Source organism: Peromyscus maniculatus, chromosome 9 (genome assembly GCF_049852395.1).
Source record: "Peromyscus maniculatus bairdii isolate BWxNUB_F1_BW_parent chromosome 9, HU_Pman_BW_mat_3.1, whole genome shotgun sequence".
NCBI classification, from domain to species: domain Eukaryota; kingdom Metazoa; phylum Chordata; class Mammalia; order Rodentia; family Cricetidae; genus Peromyscus; species Peromyscus maniculatus.
The window spans coordinates 117,773,846-117,797,329 of record NC_134860.1 but is presented as its reverse complement, the minus strand read 5'-3'; the positions used below and the strand labels follow the sequence as shown (position 1 = coordinate 117,797,329).

The following is a 23,484-nucleotide window of genomic DNA, read 5'->3' as shown; positions in this document are numbered from 1 at the left end:
GTTTGTGTGTGTGTGTCTGTGTTTGAGGATGCACGTTTGCCAGAGGAGTTAGGGCCCCTGGAGCTAGAGTTACAGGCTGTTGTGAGTCGCCTAACGTGCAGGCTGGGAGTCAAACTCCAGTCCTCCCAAAGAATAGAGCATACTCTTTACCAATGAGCTATCTTTCTCGGTCCTAACTGGGAATTTATTTTTTAAAAATTAAAGTTCTAGCTGGGCAGTGGTGGCGCACGCCCTTAATCCCAGCACTTGGGAGGCAGAGCCAGGCAGATCTCTGTGAGTTCGAGGCCAGCCTGGTCTATAGACTGAGATCCAGGACAGGCACCAAAAAAAAAAAAAAAAAAAAAAAAAAAAAACAACTACACAAAGAAACCCTGTTTTGAAAAACAAAAACAAACAAACAAACAAAATTAGCGTTCTAATTCTGGGTGTCTAGGTGAGACTTAAGATTCTGGAGTCTTAACAGGCTCCTGGGGGGCCAAAACAATGCTGCTTTTGGTGGCCAAGGGACAGCTGGAGACTGAGATCCAGGAGCTGTAACAGCATTGTTTCCTACGGGACAGCAAAGAGAATCAAAGGGCTAGCCTGGGATAGGTGTTCTAGTTCGTTTGTTTTAGCACCAGCTAGCTAGCTCCCTTCCGTTTTCATTCTTTCATGAGTTGCTGCTATGCTTGAAATTTCCCTGGGGCTGTTGGCAAGTGCCGCCTGGGTGTAAGGCCTAGATGGGCAACGGGAGCAGCTGGTGTCTGGCAGGATCGCTGGTTGCTGGGCATCTCTGAGGGCTACAGTTAGTTCCCCTGCTAGACTGACTTCAGCAGCTGGCTGCATCCTTCTTGTCTGCTCTCTGAGTTTGACTCTTCTTGACTGCCTCCCATTCACTGCAAAGCGTTAGGCCCAAGATCGCAGTTAAGAAAGGGCAGGGCTCACAGCCCCGCTGGCAGAGGTCAAAGCTCACAGCCTGGGTTTCCTGCACCTCGGGGATTTAGTTATTGTGAAGGGAAGGAAAAACGGAACAAAACGAAAAGGGGTGGGGGATGACAACAGAACTTAGGCAGCGGAGCAGCGGGAATGGCAGCCTTGTCTCCCAGCTGTCCTTCCCACCCGCAAGCACCACCCGCGGCCTGGGAGGCGCAGTGTGGTGCAGGCGCGGGCGGTGCACTTACCATGACTGTGGCCGCGGCCGCGGCTGCCTGGGCGGCTACCGCGGCCTGGTTGGCTTGGTGCTGCGCGGCTTTGATTTTGGCCTGCAAGTGTGCAGGAGGGTGAAAATATTTGCATTTCTCCCTCATGCAACGCCCCTTTATGTAATCCATACAAACGGTTACGGTGTTGTCGTTGGTGTCGATCATGGTGCTGTCTGCCGGGTGTGCAAAGCGGCAGTCTGTCTCTCCCCGGGCACAGTTTCCTCGCTGGAACTCCCTGCATACCTGAGACAAGGGGAAAGAGCAGAGCGCTGCAGAAGAAAGCCTGGTGGTTAGGGAGGGGGAGGGGGGGGGGAGAGGACCAGGGGCAGGGAGAGGAGGAGGAGAGAGGAGAAGGGTAGGGAGAGGAAGGGGAAGGGGGGAGGAGGAGGAAGGGGGAGAGGAGGGGGGAAAGGAGGGAAAGAGGAATAGGAGGGGGAGAGGAGGGGAAGAGGAGGAGGGAGAGGAGGAGGAAGGGCAGATGAGGAGGGAGAGGAGGGGGAGAGGACTAGGAGACACCCTTTCCATTTCCCCTCATGGTACTTTAGGTTCACAGAGGGTAAAACTTATGCTCTAGAACCCCAGGTACCAGAATTGCTAACAAACTAATTTGGATTTTGCTTTGTCCCTTTTTCTAGGGTGAATATTGAAATGGAGAAATTAATCTGCTCTTTACCTAAAACAACAAAGGAAAAATAATTGAACAAAGTCATCACTGCTCCTGAAAAGCATATCATATTTTCATTACTTACATATACGGCATTGAATGTCTGTCACACTCATACAACACATGCACATATCTACCCATCTATCATTAACTCATGCATCTATGTGTCTGTCTATCATCTACTGCTGTTCTTAGCTCCTTTTTACAGTGTTTATGAAGCCATAGTTATGTATTCATACACACGATCTTTTCTCTTTTCATTTTTTCCCTCCCTTTCATTTTTACTCTCCCCTCCCTCCCCTCCCCCTCCCCTCCCTTCTTTCCCTTTTTCTTCCATTCAGGGTTTCTCCAGTCACTCTGTCTACCTATGTCTTATAATGCCTGTGTGCTGGTCACACAACACAGACATTCTACAGCTGTCACTCCCTTCTTGGACAGTCACTCTGGGGTGCTAAAGATTCCCAGCACAGAAAGATGGTTTACTCATGGTCCGAGCTGCCACAGCGTGTAAACAGGTCTGTGAAAATGGCACATCTGCTCACATCTCTGAGGATGAGGAGCAAAGCTCAATGATCGTGAAGGTTCCTGCCTCCCCTTCTTTTTCCCCATTCTACAAAAGTGTCATGCCTAAAACTGCACCAGGACATCAAAACTCTCATTTTAAACTCATGGAAGTATTCTTGATAGCTCCCAAAGAGAAAAGGTAAAAAAAGAAAGAAATATAGTAAGAGGAAAAGGGTAAAGTAAATGGAGGGAATAGAATAGTTAGAAATGTTGATTTCTAGAAAATTTTAATCTCCTTGTCTCCTAAAAACTCAAATAACTGAACTTCTTTATCTTTTGAGAATTTTAGTGAACCATGATTTTCCTATACAGAGAAAGATTCCTGTAGACATCGAAGAGTATTCTTCATTATAGACAGACTGAAATAGAAAAGCCTATGTGTATTATTTATGTAATTCATTCCTGCTTATAGATAGCAGCAGGAAAAGGTCCACAGACTAAGAAAGTTGCTTCTCATGAGCTCCAGTTCCACAACAATTAAATGTAAACAGTGGCTTACTAAAGGCACAGAGATACGAAGCTCCGTCTTTGAAAGTCAGTCATATCTGGGACAGTATTTTACTGACCCATGGCCAAGCCAGGCTGATGGATAAATGGGTTGAACCTCAAAGTTGTTCACAGTTTCTTCCTGTCTGGGTATTGTTCAAAGTTCCATCATCAGTACAAAAATTTCTAAATTAAAATCTAGTCAGATATTCACCTAGATTCTGTTTTTTGTTTATTTTGTTTTTCAACAGAATCTCATGTAGCCTAGGCTGGCTTCAAATTCACCATGTACCAGAGGCTGACCTTGAACTCTTAATCCCCAAGTGATGGGGTCACCACACTCAGGTTTATCAGATTCTGACTCCCATCTATTTGAACCTCACAGGTGTGGCTGGAACTTACACAGGTGTACTAGAGGCAGCTGATGTCATTCCTCTTGTGAAATGAACCAAAAACTGATCTGTTAAGGTCATGGGTGAAGAGCATCCCTTGTCTACCAATCCTGTTGGGAAGGACCTTTTGTTTCCAACTATTCTCAATTTATTTGGTTTTCACTGTCATATCCTGAGCACCTAGGCTCTCTCAGACCCGGCAGGTGGAGCCCAAAACACCTCCATTCTCAGAATAGATCTCAGTAGCCATAGGATAGCCTAAAGTTTCCAAAACAGTATGACTAGACTTTATATTCTCTTCATTTGGAGACCCATATACTCTAGCTAGAAGCTGAATAAAAAAATGTATTTTTGAGAATGTTTGCAGTTTGACATCCCAAATTCCAAAACACTTGCCAGGGGTTGTAAACATTTCTTGTTCTCAAGATTGATTTGATTAGTATTTAAATGAATGCACCCTGGAAGAATATTAATATGTCTGTATTCTAAGCATATACAGGTTACCTAACAATTATAATCAATAATGGAATTGAAGGGAGCCTTTCAAAACATCTATCAGGATCTTTACAAAACTGTATGGAATGCTCTTGATTATCACAGGCATAGTGAAGCAGGAATAATGGGCAAATCCTTAGCTCTTATTAAAGAAAAATTTTGTTCAATAAAGTCCAGGAGGATTTGCTTGATCCAAATGTAGTGTGTGTGTGTGTGTGTGTGTGTGTGTGTGTGTGTGTGTGTAAGTGTGTAAATATACTCACTTAATCCTTTTGAGTGTTATAGAACATTTGAATTTGTGTTAAATTAAATGTGTTATGTTAAATTAAATATGATATGTTAAAGACAACCTATCAATAACCAAATTAATCCAACCTGCAGCTTTTCCTATTTACCAGCAAAACCATTAAGACGCTGCAGCATCTGGAACATGCTAGAACACCTGAGAGCTAAAGTCCTGTTTCCGCCTAGTCTTGTCCCCAGGTGTTCCCAGTTTCCTGACTGTTGGGCTTCTGTTCTCAGCACTTCCTGGAGTGCAGTAAGGGCTATTGCTGCTGCACACAGAAAGGGCTTGTGAGGACCAAGACCAGCTCTGTGGCTTACATCCCGATGACGTCCATATTCTATTGGTTGATATTTATTTAGTGTTTTGATACAGGGTCTCAGTCTCTAGCCCACACTGACCAGGGACTTCTCTGTAGCCCAATCTGTACTTGAACTTACGGCAGGACTCTCACTCTAGCTCCTAGATGCTGGGATTATAGACACAGGCCACCATGTCTAGCTCAATATTTTCTTCTTATGCATAGAACTTGTGCAACTGACTTTTGCTTATATCAAAGTTAGTCTTTGCCTTTGGGCTAATTTCTTTTATACTTGGCATTAATTTTACATTAAAGGATTGTGAATAAAAGGGTTTACAGCAGTGCGTGCTTGTGTGTGCTTGTGTGTGTGCGCGCGCGCATGCACGTTCATGTACATGGATTTTCTGCAGGAGGAAATTATTTCACAAGCATTCATCCATTCTAATAGACATACGTTTCTACCATCAATGCATTTCCAAACACAAACATAATTGAAGTACCTCCAGTTTATCAGTCCTGAGAAGTTTCTGAGTCGCAGTTGAGCCCGGGACAGTGACTGGTGGACTTCCGGGAACAATGACAGGTGTAGTGGGTAGAATCTCTGTCGGGACTAACCCAACTCCAGGGGTGACGGGTGCTAAGTAAGGAGCAAAGCTAATAGCCGTGTTTGTCCCTATGGTGGGACCTACAGGAAAAGTGGGCTGTCAAAGGGAAACGACACAGGAAAAACTTATTTAGTACAGAACTTACCGACAAGTGTCATTTGAGCAAAAATTCACATGATCACCAGTAAATGCCATTTGAGAGAAAATTCCCCCTTCCTGGAATATCCTTTGTATTAGTTATACAATTCAACTCTTAATAGCAAAAGTCATTAGACACTCCCTCTCCTTTTTTCTTTTGCTCCTCGAAAGGAAAACATCATAGATCCTTTCTTACCTAAACTGTGTAAACATATTGGAGAGCATCAGAGAAAACCATTGTCAAGGAACAGATTAAACTTTTCCTGGGATAATGTTCTCAGCAACCAAAAATACAAATTTCACCCAAATTACCTGTCATTCCAAACTCCTGAGTGCTCTAATCCAAAGGCAGTGAGATCTACAGAATATAGACTGGTCATCCATGAATTTTCCTATAACTCTCTACAAGGACATGAATAAAACATCTCTTGATTATAGCTAGTTGGCCAAATTCACACATTTCAAACAGTGGACTTCCTAGGGTCTATTTTGCTCAGACTTACCAGCATGTTTCCATCTTTCATCACTAGGACCTACATCCCCAACTCACAGGCGTTTTCATGTGTACCTACTGTATGTTGTCTACCCTACCATGTGTCAGTACATCCTTCCATTCTTGAAAGGTGGGATGGGAGAGCTTGCAATTTTCAACTGTGAATATTTTGTCACATGACCTCTAAAACTTTCCCGGGTCACACAGTTAGAAGAGCAATGACGAGCACACCCAGTCTCTTGTGAACTGTGTTCTCCATCACTCTAGTCCTAGCTAAGAAGGATTACATTGTGAGCTGGTGGGATCATTATTTTTAAAAGTTCCATCTAATAAATATCTAAATAATATCGTCTTTCAGAAAAGACATTATGTATACTTGGACAACAAACCTTATTTCACATTTATTTATTTAAACAAAGTCTCAATACACATTCCCGGACAGATGGTCACTATTACATAGCTCATGTTGGCTGCAATCTGAGCATCCCCTGCCTCAGCCTTCTGGGATTACGGGCATGAGTCACCATGCAGGCTATACATTTTTACCTTTGACAAAGCACTGTAAACATGGTTTTTGAAGATTTTTCTAAGAATAAACTGCACATTGAACTGGACCTAATGGGTCTTTTTTGTTTGCTTGGTTTTCAGTTGTGGATTTTTTTTTTCTTTTTTGAAGTGTTGGGACTTGAACCTAAGGTCTCATATGTGATAGGCAAGTGCTCTTCTACTGAGCTCTATCCCCAGATTTACAGACAATTTTGTAAACTGATTTCACGATAAGTTCTCGAATATTTCCAGTCATGTCTTAATGTGACTTTCTAGCACTGAGCTGTGTTGTTGCTGTGTGTCGTAATATTTCTCTATTTTTACATTGTGGGTAACATTCTCGTTGTCTGCTTAGATTCCAGATGAGTTGCTTAACACATGGGAAAACTAACGGTCTGTGTGAGTATATTTTCATTTAGGATAACAGAGCAATGTCTCTTATGAATGACCATGTCGGGAAACAGCAAATTATTGATAGTGTGTGCAGAGACTTCCAGAGAGGCTGCAAGTCTTCAGAGAAATGCCCGAGAGCTGAAGGGGGGGGGATTCTAACGGTTTTGGAGGAATGCTGGGTAGTTCTCCCACAAGGAACTCTTCCATCTTTATGGTTCAGAAATAATGTTTGCTTTGGGAGACATTGCAACATGAGCTCTGCACACTCAAGAGGGACGGTGTTTCAGGATGTTTTCTTCCGTGACTTTCTATAGAATTTTCCATGGCTGTGATGTGTTACCCACTGGAGTCACAATTATAGAAAGTTGTGGCTTTTTAGTAACAGTCACTTTGGTAATTCAGTACTACTGAAAAAAAATCAAGCAACTTAATAGTATAAGAATTACATTTTTTTTTTAGGATTAAAAATATCAACCTTGAAAGGCCACACACATCAGTGACTCAATGGGCCAATTGTATGTGAACCGCCTTGGGGCTGTGTGGAGTTTTATAGCGACGAAAGCTGGTGGAATGAGTCTTGGCAGGAACCTTACGATGTGAAGGGAGTGTGACCAAATTCGGGAACCACTCTCATAAATGAGGAATGGAAATAGGTATTAAAGGCCATATTTGTACCATGTGGTTCAGTCCAGAGAAGAATTAACAAAGCTAGTATTTAGAAAAAATGGAAATGTCCCTGAACACCTCTGATTTGATTTTTATGGATGTAAATACCTTATTTTTGCATTTATTTTATTATTTACATGGATGTGCCTGTGCCTGTGCCTGTACATGTGTGTGCCATGTGTGTTTAAAGTATCCGTGAGACCACAGGAGGGACTCAGATGGCCCTGGAGCTCCAGGACCTGCAGCCGTGAGCTGCCCAACTTGGGTGCTGGGAAGCAAGCTTGGGTCCTTTGGAAAACCAGCAAGCACGCTTAAGTGCTGAGCCATCTCTCCAGCCCTTCTTCTTCTTCTTTTTTTTTTTTTTTTTTAATGCATGTAGATTCCCAATGCTCTTCTCCCACAGATGAACATGGACCCTTGGGTATCTGTGAGAGTCTCAGCACATATTTTCTAAAGTCCTTTCTGATATCTACAAATTTATTCCATCAAAACGTCAAATTGTGCCTTCAAAACTATGTTATTTGTTCACCTGATTTAAGGTTCTGAAATATATTCAGTGTGTATTATAAATGATAGTAATAACATTTCACTAAGACATAATACCATTTAAAAGAAAAACAGTTATAGGTTTTAGACGTAGAGAGACCTATGTTCAAATACAGTCCTTTTCCACTTATTTTTGTTTCCTGAAGAGGAAATGGACTACTTTGAGTTTTAAGTTTTCTCATCTGCAATGGACAGGTGAAGTCATTTAAAGGCTCAGCTGAACAAATGGCTACTTCTCTTCTATTCCCCATTGTCCAAACTCTATAAAGAGCTGCTTTCATCAGCAGCATAAATATTCACATCATTGCAGTCTTTGCCTTCAATTATCTAATGTTTCTAACATGAGTACAATCAGCACAGCAACACATCAACAGATTTAAAGGGGAACCTAACTGTAGCAAGTATCTTGTCTGCATTTTTTAGAATGTATGTTGGGAAAATACTTTCTATTGGGAAACTCAAATGTTTAAAGTTCATAGGCTTTATGAAGACAGACTCAATTAGACATTAGACAGTTTTCTTTTAGTATGTAGAGTGTTCTTCATTGAAGTTGGATGAGTGAGACATACACTTATGGTATTTGCTTAGATGTGCGTTCTCTAGCAGTAGCATGACAGACCATAATACTTCACATCTGTGAGTGGTTCAAGCATGTTCAAAGCATTGTCACACACATTGTCCTCTTTAATCTTCCCAGACTAATCCGTGAGAAGCAAGCGCAGCCGAGGGAATTACAGCCTGGCAGGTGAGAGCTGGTCAAAGAGAAGATCCTGAAATATTAAGCCAAAGTCAATGCTATTGAGGGTGAGTCGAAGCAATGCATCCTGGACTCCTGCCTCCCAGGATGGGCTGACGTCCAGCTGGAACATTCCACAGATCGGGTCACTCGGCATCAATATACCGTGTCTGCGTGTCTTTGGAGCAGAGATGGAGAGCATGCCCCTCCTCTGGCTTGAGCCTTCTGTGGATGGATGTGTGGGCCTGCTCTGATCATCTGTGTAGGTTCCTGCTGACTCGGAAAAGTGGCTCTGAGATCCTGGTTTTAAATGAAACTCCTGAGAGAGACTCCATGTCAGCCACGGATCCTGGCATCTGAGATCGGTTTTCCACGGGCAGCTGAGACAAAGCAGAGCAATCACTCTGGAGGACTCCATTCTTGAAACCACACCAGCTCCAGCCTTGATGATAAGCTTGTAGTTTCTGCATGGTGCTGCCACCAAGAGGGCTAAGCCACCCTCCGTTTGGCGCCTGTCAGCTCTCAGTGCTAGTCCACAGCTAAAGAGGCCTGAGGGCAGGATCCCCAGAAAGCCTTCGTGAGGAAAAGCTCTTCTGAAGGGCTGGTCTTATTATTTCCTCCCCCTGCCTTCCCTCCATATTCCTGTTTCCTCTCCTTTGCTTTCCTAGTACACTCTACCAGCAGCTCTGAGGTAACCAGAGCGGGATGGAAAAAAAGTAGACTTCACAGGACTTTATGGGCCACTGTTAAGATTAAATATTCAAGTCATTGTGCCCAGTGACATGGTGAAAATGTAAGGACCTTGGGTACTGGGGGCAGAAAGATGAAGTGGGAGCAGAGGGTGGAGGGGGACCAGCCAAAGGGAAATGCAAATAAAATGCTTGCTTTCTAAGCTAAAATGAAAAGCAAGGGAGTTCTAAGATCCTGCTTATGTTTTAAAGGACCCCTCCCTCCGATATCTACAAGAGAAGCGTTGGGGTTGGGCAGGAGAAGTAGAGATCAAGACTTTAGAAGGAAGGGCTTATGAAACATGATGAAAACCAGGTTAGTGGTGGCTCAGATGTAGGAGATGGGAAGCAGAGAAGTGGACAGGCCAGGACCTGAGGATGACCTGCATGCCAGGACAGCGTGAGCTACTCTCTGGCTTTGCTTGCGGCTGCTGGCTAAGGGTTCCATTTACTGCAATGGGGATGTAGCGGGATCCAGACTTCAGTCTTGAATGTGTTCATGCAAGAAATTTTAAGGTGAGTTCAGACAAAGACAGATCTGTGACCTGGGGAGATGTTTGGGATGGGGACACACATTTGGTTCTTAGCCAGTTAAAAAAAAAAAAATTATGGCTTTTGGAACAGATTGGGCTAACAAAGAGAGGGTAAATAGAAATAAATGTTCATTCTGGAAACTTCAACACTGAGTTGAGAAGCATGAATTAGGCAAAAGAGACAGAGATGAAGGGTCAGAGGGAAGGGAGTGTCCCACAGGGAGAGATGCTTACCCGGGCCGAGGGTCACAGGAGGCCCGGTACGGTCACACTCACGAATCTGGTCCGTGAGAGCACAGTACCACAGACTGGGTGGTTTTTACACACCTGACATTTATTTCCCACAGGTCTAGAGGCAGGGAAACCCAAGGTGATGGCACTGGCGGATCAAATGTGTGGTGAGGGTTCACTCGCTGCTTCATACTGCACTTTTAATTGTGTCTGTCTGTCTGTCTACCTCACACATACCTCTTTGTGCGTATATGTATAGAGGTCAGAGGATAATGTGTGAACTGGTTCTCTCCACCATGTGAGTGGGTCCTGGGATCAAAGTCAGGCCCAGCATGGTGGCAAGTACCTTAACCCTAACTGAGCTGTGAGTTCAGTAGTCATGAACTATTTGCTAGTTCAAAGATGGATGCTCCTGATGAATCTCTTTTCCTCTGGGCACTAACTCCATTTGTTATGGCTCCAACCTCCTCTTTGGTGATTGGCCTTAGTTATCAGTTTTACTAAGAGATACTAGTGGCTAAGTGAAACACATCTATGGGTTTGTAGACGTTTCCAGAGAGGATTGTTATATACAACAGTGACTGGGGATGGGTGGGGTATTGGGTGACACCTCCCAACAGACGGTCCAGATAGAAAAAGTCTGAGCAAAGGCTGAGCAGTGCGTGCCCTGCAGCTCCTGCCTTCTGGGGCGTCTGCTGCCTCTGCTGCGATTCTCCTCTCTCGTCAGACCTGGGTTTCTTCTACCTTTCAACATGGAGTTAATGTCCACAGTTCTTGAGATATCTTCCGGGCTTTCAGTGCCAGAGAGAGCCTGCTCAGCTTCCTGGACTTGGCACCTCCACGGTTATCTGCCTCTCCAGCTCAGTGTTGGAGTACCCACCCTACTGTGGAAGCTAGTCTAGTAGGTTCCCTTCTCATTCTGTTCCTCTAGAGAACCTTGCCTAATACAAACTCCAAATGACACCACCTCGAGGGGCCAGGGCCTCAACATAGGGAGTTTGAGTAGTCAGATTAACAAGGAAAGCAAAAAGTAGCCACTGGCTTGGAAATATAGAAAATATTGTGGAGAGATTTTCATGGAATGACTTCAGAGATGGCTAGAAGGAAAAAGAAGCATCTCTTAAAGAAGGTAAGGTTGGCAGGACACAAAACGGAGTAGCTTTTGCTTCTTTGATTATCTATGTATTTGTTGCTGAGTTGATTATTGCTGCCATACCACACAACACTCATCTATCCTGTCAGAGTGCAGAAGGCCGAAGGCCGACATCAGTGAGGCTGTGCTGTAAGCCAGGTACTGACAGGACTTTGTCTCTCTGGAGACTCTGGGGAGAATCCACCCCTTGTTTCTTCCATCTTCTGGTGGCTGCTGGTTTTCCTTGGCTTGTGAACACATCAAGTCTCTGCCTCTGTAGACACATGGCCTTCTGAACTGTACCAACTCTCCCTTTGCCAATCTCTTCTAAGGACACTTGTGATCACATTTACTCCAAGAGAATCTCACCATCTGTGGACTACAATCACAGCTGCAAAGACCCCGTGTTCATATATATCATCATGCATAGGAAGCAAGAACCTGGGGGCCATTATTCAGTTAACTGACTAAGATACAAAGTCATTTCTAAAATTCTGAGGAAAATTTGTTGGTAAGTTGTCAAATGTTAGATTCAGCATGTTCTTCACTTTAATACATCTTGTGATTTAAAAACCAGTATTACAATATTTAAATGGGTCATTTCTTTTTCAGAGCAGAATAGTGATTAACTTCTAATTAATATCTGAGGCAAATACATAAACATTACTCTCAAATATAGTTCAACTAATATTTAACGGCATGAATATATTTTTCTTATTAGTATGAACAGGACTGAGTACTAGGTTCAATTCTTATTAATTCTAAATAAACAGGAAGTGTATAGATTGAACGACTGAGACACACAACACACTGTTGTTATATCGACCTGGTTCATATTAAATTTACTGCCATAGACATTATTTAAGATGTATAAGTACATTATTTTAACATTTAGGTAATTTAATAAAATAATTTTTATGTGCACATCAAAAAATGCATCATAAATTATGCATGTGTGGGGTTTTAAATAGAACCACTGAAATGGCGAGTGTTTGGATCAAGCTCTGTGTGCATAAGTCTGTACATCTGGGATAGCTCTTCCTGGTCCTGTGTGATGACTGACTTGATACCTCTTTCCTTCAGGCAACCTTTTCTTGTGCAATATCCTCCTCTCTTCTGCCTGACTCTTAACTCAGTCCCATCATGCATCTGTCTATCCCCAAAGGCTACATCTGTCTTACCTTGGAATCATCTGCATTTTCCCCCACTCTGGGCAAAGGTGGATCTTGGAGTCATTTTCTGCCTGGAGCTTAGCAGAACTGCTAAAAATGGCTGGGGTCTCTCCACTCTTCCTGCCCATCCTACCCTCCCCAACCCATCTCACAGGAGCACAGTAGAGAAAACGGTACTCACTGGTCGCCATCCCTTTTAATTTAGCTGTGCCCACTCACACAGACTTTTACTACAATACAGACTGATTTTTATATAATAGTCTTTTGTGAAAATTCACTCACTTTGGCCTTTTAAAAATTGTCTTGCTTTTGACAAATAATTCACATTGTAAGTGAAACCCACTGGCGTCAAATGCACTTTCTCCCCGAGGGCCTTAGTTCCAAAGCGATTTCTAGACCTTTAAGGAGGTGGTTTCAAACACTGACATCGGGGAGAAAACTATTATACAATACATATTCATACATTCAACTCCCTGGGACATTGAGTCTGAGGTTCTTGTTGCAACAGCCGCCCCACCCTTTGCAGGCGTGGGGGAGACAGGAGATGAAGCGAGCAGACCATCTCCTGGTGTGTTGCTGCTTGTGACATCCATTCTCACAGGGCTGCTGTCTGCCTCCAGCTGGAGCATGCTGTACAGAGCACCCTGGCTAATGACCTAGTTCAAGTTCAGCTTATTAACTTCATGACATTGAGAGCTCGTTCGTCTCCTCTCTCACTTTCCTCATGATTCCGTGATGCCACTCAGCTGCACAAAGTACCCACAGCATTGCTAGACTATTTTAGGATCACAACCTCTCCAACACATAGCCAGACATCACAATCTCCAAATAAAAATGTGGACCAATTTCCACATGAAGATGGTTTAAAACACAGAGTTTACCGATGAGAAAGAGCTGGTGTGGTGCAGATTTCCCAGGTATTGATTAGATGTTGTCCCTGTCCTGTTTCTACACACATATCTTTCCATTTAAATGAAGAGAAACACACAGCTATTTTTCAGCATCCATTGCGATTCAGAACTATCTGCTTTAATTGCAATCAAAGTGACAGAGTAAGGGGAGGCCCTTTTAGGTCACCGTGGCACTGCCCTTACCGATCCTGCAGTCACCCGCCCGTCCTTAGAGAAGGCACACTCACCACAGGATGGAGTGGTGTTCCTGGAAACATAAATTGCATCTGCTGGGCAAGCATCGCTGCTGCAGTTTTTTGCTGGATCAAATTGTTCCTCCCATTAATTTCTAGTTGAGTTTTTAAGTGTGTCGGAGGGTGAAGGTACTTGCAGTTCTCTCTTGAGCAGCGGCCCTGCAAAATGGACAATCTGGGGTTAGGACTACAGTAGGGAGCTAGCCACTCCAGTGCCAGCAATGTACAGTCATTACTTTCATTTCATATCTTCCAAGGCAGTGCACGAGTGTGTGTGTGTGTGTGTGTGTGTGTGTGTGTGTGTGTGTGTGTGTGTTACAAAGAACGAATCAAATATTACATGATTATCAGGGTCCCTCTCCTTCCCTTCTTTCCCCTCTCCCCCTTTCTTCCTCCTGTCTTTCTTATGTCAAGCCTAGACAACCCATTTCAAAGAGATGACAGCTGAGAGCAAGGAGGAAGGCCTCCACAATCAGAGGGGCACGCTTATCTTGACCCACAAGGTCTTTGCCGACCACTAGTTTGTACACATTTGAGTGATATGAACACATGAAGAGTTGGCTGCTGCACATGTGCCATGGAGATGGGTTTGAAGTGCCTATTCCAGTCTGGCCCAGAGATCAGTGTGCAGCTGTTGATGGTGTGGCAATGTGGACAGAGCTCCCGAACTGCTTGCTGATACCTACCCAGCTGATATCTCAGTGTGCGCTGGGACAAGCACCTGCAAGTCTGATACATAAACAAAGCTGCCATCCTTTCCCACCCTTCCCCAGAATGACAGAATGAGGAGAGTTCCTGGCTATGTTATCATCTAGACATGGAAACTGGTAAAATGAGAAAAAAACAAAACACAGCAGGTGATGGGTGTGTATACAAGCAGACCTGAAAAGTAATTGCATATGGAATTGCAAAATTCCAAAGTTTGCAAAACTGCCAGTCATATGAGAATTACACTGATGTGTGAATTATGCAATTTCTAGAGAAAGAGCAGCAAACTGTGTTAGTCAGTTGGAATATCACCATTCCCTAAAGAATTAGTTTATTTGCAACCAGGCAAAAAAAGAGTATGGGTTTGTTTATCAGATAAAAAAAATTAAAGCAAGCTTGGTGGAATGAATTTGTTTACAGCCACACTGATGTATAACATCTGGAGTTCTTTCTGTGTTTCCACTAATTCCAGCTGCACTTTCGGCTTCTCTAGCTTCTCCTTTAGTGAGAATTTCCCCTTGAAGGCATGGTGATGGGCAGAGCTGAGTCCCAGGCTCAGTTCTGGTAGTCTGTGCCATCAACCTGTGCCATCTTGAAGTTCAACTCAACCATGTGAACAACTGCCTCACTGTCTTAGGAAAGACATGAAAATGAATTGATACCTCATGAATCTTTAGCATAAGCAACATCAGATTCTTAGCCTCAAGTTCTTTGTTGTGGATTTCCCGTTCAGCTTCCTGTATGCAAACAGACATCCTGAGGCTGTGTCTACTGCAATGGCACCAGGGGCGCTGGAGTGTTCCTGTGTCTCCTCCAATGGCTAGGGAAGCTGCACTGCTCCTGGACTCGAACCTCACCATCCTCCCCGTCTCTCTGAGTCTCTGCAAATCTGCTTTGGATTGTTTTTGTCTTCATTTCTGAATCCTAGCTTTACTCAATGCTCTGTGACTTCCCAGGGTCTCTCCATTCCTATGAACTTATTTCAATCATCTCTTACTTTACATCTCTTTCTTTTCTCTCTTGACAATCCCCCCAGCCTACGAGTTTGTTAAAATTTAATCTCCAGGAGACCATTCCGATGGGGCCAGCTCCTTCATCTCGGCATGTAGCTAGTCAGTGAGTCAGCCGCCTTGATGTCAGATGTCCAGATGAATTCTGTCATCTGTGAAGGAAGGCGGTGATGGGACCTGAAACTCGGCTACTTCCCATCAGTTTGAGTGCAGAGGGATTAAACAAAGGAGAGTTCTTGTATAAAAGCTAAGGCACCTCTTGTGACCTCAGTCCCATCTCTTCAGCCATATACACTGTACTTGGCACATGACATCCAAGAAACTGCAAACCAGATGCACGTGTGGGTTCGTGTACACAGATGTATAGGTGGGTGAATGCAGGGGATGGAGAAGCAGGATCCTAAAGGGGGGGATGAAATCAGCAGAATGTCCACAATGCATCAGGATGGTAGATTGTTCAGGGGTATAATTATCAATTTGATCACTAATCGTCGAATCAGACGCGTTGTCGCTATTCAAACAGACCTCACTTGGCTGGAAAACATGGCTTTCCTATCAATGCTGCTATTCCTTCTTACAACCAGAACCCTTGGAGAACTATATTAGCCATTTTTTCTGGTGATAGAACATGGTTTGTAACATTAGATTCATCATTTATTGGAGGAATCTTCCTTTTCATGAGAATTAATTCAATTTCCTATTGTCCTCACTTTGAGTACAGAATAGTATTGATCATCAATGTGCCAGACAATTTATATGTGGTTATCTCATTTTCTCCTTATAACAGCAGTGATGCATCCCTACTTCACTGAATAGTAGACAGAATCCAAAGAAGAAGATAATACTTCCAGATCATCTATTTGCTAAGACTGTTAAATCCATGTCCTGCTTGGCTCAACTCCATCACTTCACTGAGATATTTATTTGCAATAGTTAAAATCCAGGAAAGATAAAAACCTAGTGCTTCTACATCCTTCTCAGAACAACAGGATGCAGAACAAAAGTAAAATATACTGACATACACACGTGTGAGGATTTAGGACGGAGAGACAATTATTTGCTTGGTCCATGCACTGGAGGGTGCACAGACCTCAGTAAACGCACATAGCCTGGGCTCCTAGCTTAGCTCTGCCCTTTCCGACCTGTATGACCTGGACTGGCTGATTGTTTTCTTCATTTAGACAATGAAAATAATGACTGCCTTCTCCCTGTAGCACTGTTATGCAGCTAAATAAATTAAGACATGGATAAAGTTCAGAGAGCTGTCTGGCATCCGGGAAGTTCGAGAAATGTTGAGTATGCAAGATAAATACTTGTATATGGTATTTTGTTTAGAGCAAGTGCAAGATCACAGATTTACTACTATTCTTATTAGTTCTTTGTTTCTCCTATGGGGTAAACTTTTATGATAAAGGCTAATTAATCACGATTATTCAAATATCATGTTTGGAGTTATTTTCAATTCTATACTTTTGCAAATGTCCCTACATAAACAAACAGCCCTAAGCCCCATCTCAGACTGGTACCAATACTTTAAGGAATATTAGTTCCTGGATATCTGAGGCATACTAATAATTCAAGCACTGTGCGACTCTAGGAAACTGAATTTTAGTAAGAGATCCTATAGGATTCCAAAATCCTAAAGGAAAAGCTACTGTCAAAATATAATGAGCTATCTGCCACAGTAAACAATTTGCAGAAAAATTCTTGTGAAGACACAAGATTTCTCAGGACATGCATCCTTGCACAGGGAAGCTGTTGACTATCAAAAAACTGTTGACTTGTCATGAATGACTGAGAGGGGGCAGTGTGAAGAAATGCAAGCTTCTCCACGGATCATCCTGAAAGACACCAAGGTGTCAGAGACAGTGTCTCCTGAGGGAAGCCCAAGAAATGAGGACAACAATGTAGCAGAAATTTCCCTACAGCTGCTAGGACTGGTACTTTGTTTTTTTTTTTTCCCCCTGATTTTAATGTTTCTTCTCTTTTGCTTTTTGGGAGAGACCTTTCTCGGGGAATGCAGGAAGGGAGGTCCAGCCCTGGGAGAGCTGGGTGGGCTGGAGTTGGGAGCACACCACCACAGTGCTCTGGGAGGGCCCTTCAGTAACTGGAAGCTTGAGCTCCGGCTGAGGCTGGAGGTGGGCTCACAATAAGGACTAATTTGGAGCCTGCAACTCACGGCTCATATAAGCTCATTCACCTCTGATGAGGGGGCCTGCCAGGTGCAGGGATGGTAGATGGTTGTAAGACTCCAGGCCAAAGTCTCGTTCATCAATTCTCTCAACAGCTATTTACTACTAAACATTATGCTTCATGCTTTTCAAAGGTGAGACGTACTGTCTTCCTTCACGGAGCCTGTGTGCTGGCGGCGACGGTGAAGTGAACTAAAATTTGTGTAATTACAAATGATGAGAAACGATCTAGAGGGGAATGCTGAGGAACAATGGTGGGAGAGGGCCCGAAAGGACAAGTGTTATCTAAACAAAGAACGGGAAGATACACAGGAACCCAACAAGGGAATGGGGCATGGCCAAAGCGTGTGTGTGTGTGTGTGTGTGTGTGTGTGTGTGTGTGTGCGCGTGCGCGCGCTCTACACATATGTTGAATGTATGGTGTCTACGGTATGTGGGTATACGTGTTGTGTTCGCTATGTTCACGTATACTGAACATGTGCATGGTGTGTTGCTGCATGTGCTGGGGAGGAATAAAATCTAAGAACGCCAGAGGAAGAGAATATGCTTTGGGAAGGAATGTCCCATCCGAGAACTTGCATGCGGTTTCCCAGGCTGGAGCCCGGAGTGGGTGTGAGTGCGACGTGGGGAGGTGAGAAAGATGAAGCAGGAAGAAGTGGGTAGAGACCAGAGAAGAGAAGAGGAGATCGCAGCTAAGGGACACGGTCTTCGCTGCCTCTGAAAGTTTGTAAGCAGGAGATTAACACGTCTGATTTATACATTGTGGGACATTTAAGTGCTGCCTTGGTTATTCAATTTTGCATTACTAATTTTATTGTTGTCAGAATGAGTTGCTTAAAAATCCTAGTAGAATTCTGATTGATTTTGTGTGGTTAATTCTACCTCCCCAAACAATCTCCACTCCAGGAAGATTTAGACCAGAGATGGTGCTCAGAATGAAGTTTGAATTTCAAGCAGAATTGAATTTATTAAAATAAGCAACCATGGTGGATTCCAATACAGAGAACCCATGCTGATCCGCAACAGGATGAAGCGAGTTACTAAATGAGTGTAATCCATCTTTGGCAGAACAACAGACCTGAGCTACCAGAATTACACAGTCATTAAATCATGTGGCACGGGATGGAAAAAGTGTAGCTTCGGCAAAGAAAAGACTTCAGAGTCAGGTTGGAGTAAAAAAGAAAGAGCATAATAGAAAAATGTTCTTTTTAATTGCCTTTTTTTTAACAAGTACTTTTTAGAATCTTTTCCTAGTATGCTCCTAATTGAGAAAGTCAACTGAAGTATGGAAGCAAGAAGGAAAATGTATTAACTAGGGAATTAAGGATTGCCCCTGGACAACAGCGCATCTCTAGGAGGAGCGAACAGACACTCTATCCCCTGCTTTCCCTGCATTGGTGGTCCTACAATCGGAACACAGACCCCTGACAGAAACACTGAATTCATGAGGAATAATTTTAATTGTGTGTCTGCCTCAGCCACGTGCTGGGTCATAGATTCTGAAATGGTCCTTTGGGGAAGATGGACTCCTGGTGAGGACCGGCTCACAGCTACTCTTCTGAACGCTGCCCTCTCAATTTTGCTTGGCACTGGACTCTCTACAGGCATGTGTTCGTGTGAACAGGTCACACTGGGGCCTCTGGACTCTCTACAGGCATGTGTCCATGTGAACAGGTCAGACTGGGGCCACTGGACTCTCTACAGGCATGTGTCTGTGTGAACAGGTCAGGCTGGGGCCACTGGACTCTCTACAGGCATGTGTCCATGTGAACAGGTCAGACTGGGGCCACTGGACTCTCTACAGGCATGTGTCTGTGTGAACAGGTCAGGCTGGGGCCTCTGGACTCTCTACAGGCATGTGCCCATGTGAACAGGTCAGGCTGGGGCCTCTGGACTCTCTACAGGCATGTGTCCGTGTGAACAGGTCAGACTGGGACCACTGGACTCTCTACAGGCATGTGTCCGTGTGAACAGGTCACGCTGGGGCCACTGGACTCTCTACAGGCATGTGTCCGTGTGAACATGTCAGGCTTGGGCCTCTGGACTCTCTACAGGCGTGTGTCCATGTGAACATGTCAGGCTGGGGCCTCTGGACTCTCTACAGGCATGTGTCCATGTGAACAGGTCAGACTGGGGCCACTGGACTCTCTACAGGCATGTGTCTGTGTGAACAGGTCAGGCTGGGGCCACTGGACTCTCTACAGGCATGTGTCCATGTGAACAGGTCAGACTGGGGCCACTGGACTCTCTACAGGCATGTGTCTGTGTGAACAGGTCAGGCTGGGGCCTCTGGACTCTCTACAGGCATGTGCCCATGTGAACAGGTCAGGCTGGGGCCTCTGGACTCTCTACAGGCATGTGTCCGTGTGAACAGGTCAGACTGGGACCACTGGACTCTCTACAGGCATGTGTCCGTGTGAACAGGTCACGCTGGGGCCACTGGACTCTCTACAGGCATGTGTCCGTGTGAACATGTCAGGCTTGGGCCTCTGGACTCTCTACAGGCGTGTGTCCATGTGAACATGTCAGGCTGGGGCCTCTGGACTCTCTACAGGCATGTGTCCGTGTGAACATGTCAGGCTGGGGCCTCTGGACTCTCTACAGGCATGTGTCTGTGTGAACAGGTCAGGCTGGGGCCTCTGGACTCTCTACAGGCATGTGTCCGTGTGAACGGGTCAGGCTGGGGCCTCTGGACTCTCTACAGGCATGTGTCCGTGTGAACAGGTCAGGCTGGGGCCTCTGGACTCTCTACAGGCATGTGTCCGTGTGAACATGTCAGGCTGGGGCCTCTGGACTCTCTACAGGCATGTGTCCGTGTGAACGGGTCAGGCTGGGGCCTCTGGACTCTCTACAGGCATGTGTCTGTGTGAACAGGTCAGGCTGGGGCCACTGGACTCTCTACAGGCATGTGTCTGTGTGAACAGGTCAGGCTGGGGCCACTGGACTCTCTACAGGCATGTGTCCGTGTGAACATGTCAGGCTGGGGCCTCTGGACTCTCTACAGGCATGTGTCCGTGTGAACAGGTCAGGCTGGGGCCACTGGACTTTCTACAGGCATGTGTCCGTGTGAACGTGTCAGGCTGGGGCCACTGGACTCTCTACAGGCGTGTGTCCGTGTGAACGGGTCAGGCTGGGGCCTCTGGACTCTCTACAGGCGTGTGTCCGTGAGAACAGGTCAGGCTGGGGCCTCTGGACTCTCTACAGGCATGTGTCCGTGTGAACAGGTCAGGCTGGGGCCTCTGGACTCTCTACAGGCGTGTGTCCGTGTGAACGGGTCAGGCTGGGGCAGGACCGGGGGGCAGGCCTTGCACAGTGCAACCATCAGGCCAGATGATACGTGCTCTTAGAGTGACACTCTCATATCCTAGAGCCCACTGCTGGTCATGGAAGGTGGATCCTGGGAACACTGAATGTCTTGGACCACTGATGTGCACAGAAAAGCCACCGAAGGGCCTCTTAGATCTTGGCATCCCACAAACTTCCTGAAACCTGCAGTCAGGATGTTTGCTCTTGGCCAGGGGTTACATTCCTGAGATCCCTACGTGGCCTGGAGAAGAGGTTTACATGAAGGGCTAAGAAAAAGGCTGGGAACCAGACTAATAGGTCTTAAAGTCCAGCTCTGTTCCCATTGCTGGGGGAACTTAGAAAGTGTCACCTACGGCCTCCCTGTGTCCAATCTGCAAACACAGATGCTAACAGTTCTCTAAACCCCATAGCTTCTCAACAAAGATCCAGCGTTAATTCATATGAAGAGTTTACTAGTGTCTGGCAAACAGGAAGCACTATCTGAGCTTTATTATCATAATTATCATCATCATCACCACCATTAACCCCTTCTTTACTCAATGAGTAATGATAGTATTTAAAAGGCCACTTCACAGCATGTGTAGGTTCTCTGCAGCTGCGATTCTGTCTGGCCAGCCCACCAAGCTCCTTTAACCCCTTGTTACTCCTGTTCTCACACCCAGTGCCAACTCTGGATATTTACCTTTTCAAAGAGCCTTAGATCTCTCTCTCTCTTTAATACCTGTCTCCTCTGCTGAGACTTGCTAGGGCTGGTCCACACAGCATGATTCACCCGGAGTTTAAAGCCCTTGGTGTTACAGTTGGAAAGTCCTGATTGTGGCTTTCTCTCCAGATGGCTGTGGGAACTTTCACTAGTGCCTTATAAAAGCCTCCGTCTTGGTTTTCTCATCTGTGAGATGAGAGCAATTCTGTTCTCCTGCCTCAATGCTCTCTAAGAGTTGTTAGAGCCTGGGGGATGGCAGAAGCTGCTCCAAAAATATACATAAAAGGATGAGCATGGTTTTTTGACATCTCTGTTCTTGAATCCTCTCAATCTGGTAAAACAAACAAACCAACCAACCCACAAAACCCAATAGTTACAGTAAAAGATGGCACTGGGACGTCTGCTGGCTGTGGCCCAGAAATGTTCTGAGAATTGTGGGAAGTCAGTGTAGGAACATTGACAGCAAAGGATTGGGTCCACATTGGTCAGGGCTAGGAGGATTTATTAAGTGCCAATAGTATACACAGCTCAAATGTGAAGACCCTCACCTGGCAGACCACCATCTGATCCTTGTGTCAGAAACAAAATTCATCAGATATTCTCAAAGAGACTCAACTGGCTGAGTGGGCCAGTTCCACAGCCTCCTTTTCCCTGTCGTTTCAAAGTCTGTCAAGATTTGTGAAGTGAGGGTAGGGTGGGCTGTGATTTGATAGGGGAGCTACATTTTCACAGCTTCATTATTCTTAGGTATCAGAGTCGGGTTATCCAGGGTGAATTAACATTTGACTGGAACTTCTGGTCCTTCTGCATGTAAATGTGAGGAGAGTGGAGTGGTTATTTACATCAGAACTTAATTCATAACATTTACTATGGCCTGGAACAGCTCTGCTCCAAGCACGTGACAGATTAGGCCTTTAGCCTTCTCTTGAATTTAAATCAACGAACTGAGCCACACGAGGAGTTCCTTGTATTCTTAGCTCCAACCATACAATACCGCAGACAAAACACAAACACACAAGGGTGTTGGGATTAGAAGGAAACCCTAGGCTTGGGAGAAAATGATAACCAGAACGTCCATCAAAACGAACAACTTCTTAGGCACGGATCTAAAGCAGGTCCTTTCTGCTTATTACTTGGTTCAATTTATAATGCAGTTCTTCTTTTACAGACTTTATGTGCAATAATTTCCTGGTAAATAGCAAAACCGTTACACTTATTAAAGATACTGAAGGGGGATATTTGCAGTTGTCTCTCTTTTGGGACATGCTCCTTTTCCTCTGTCCCTTCTTTGGTGTGGAAGAAGCACGCAGGGAGCTCTGAGGAAGATTTACAGTGGAGGAGAAACCAGACGTGCCAGGAGGTGGCCATGAGCAGTTCCAGCTGTGCCTCTACCACTGAGAGCACTGTTGGAGTTCAGTGGAGCGGAAGGCAGCGCGGTACTCAGGACGCACAGGGGTGTGCGCCATGCTGCCTTTCCCCCCAAAAGGCCATTTGGTGTCTTTCCATCGCCTACACCGAGGGTGGTGCAAGGCCAGGGTGCTCCCCGGGGCTGGAGAACTAACCTGGGGAGGGGAGGAAGGCCTCTGCTGCTCCTCTCCACATCTGCATTTAGGGTAGATGCCCCCACTGGAGGGCTGGGGAAATGGAGGCTGTCTGTCACAGGTGTGCTCTGCGGGTGGGCTCGGACGGAGTCTCGGAAGGCCAAGGCATTGCCTGCTCCTTTGGGAACTGGTGGTATTGGCACGTGCCTTTATTTTTGTGACAATTTAAAATAGATAAAAGAATAAATGGAGAAGAAAGGTAAGGGAGTCAGACTGCTTGCAGTTGGCATCTCAAAGCCTACGTAAGCATGGTTTTTGGTTTTTTTTTTTAATGGATTTTGATTGCCTGGCAATCTTGGTTTCCCACACTGCTGTGCCACGTGACGGGGCAGAGTGTTCACTGTTGTCCTGACGGTTGAGCCTGCTCCTCCTCCTCCTCCTCCTCCTCCTCCTCCTCCTCCTCCTCCTCATTTTACATGTTAGAACTGAAAACCTGCCAGTAAGGAGAGATCGGTAAAACCAAAAATAACCCCTGGGTTCTCTAGAGATTCAGGGAAACAAATTCCTGGGCACCAAATGCCTCGTCGGAAAACTT

General features: G+C 45.0%; 1 protein-coding gene across 8 annotated transcripts in view; it reads right to left on the bottom strand.

Moving 5' to 3' along the window:
* Positions 1-23,484, bottom strand: part of Mbnl2 (muscleblind like splicing regulator 2) — a 159,511-nt gene that overhangs the window by 41,442 nt on the left and 94,585 nt on the right. For all 8 annotated transcript variants that reach the window (XM_015997476.3, XM_015997475.3, XM_015997478.3 and 5 more), the window contains exons 3-5: positions 13,424-13,588; positions 4,867-5,067; positions 1,161-1,424 (exon numbers count right to left, since the gene is read on the bottom strand). In XM_015997476.3, the coding sequence (XP_015852962.1) occupies positions 1,161-1,424; positions 4,867-5,067; positions 13,424-13,588 (630 nt within the window). The remainder of the gene's footprint in view (positions 1-1,160; positions 1,425-4,866; positions 5,068-13,423; positions 13,589-23,484) is intronic.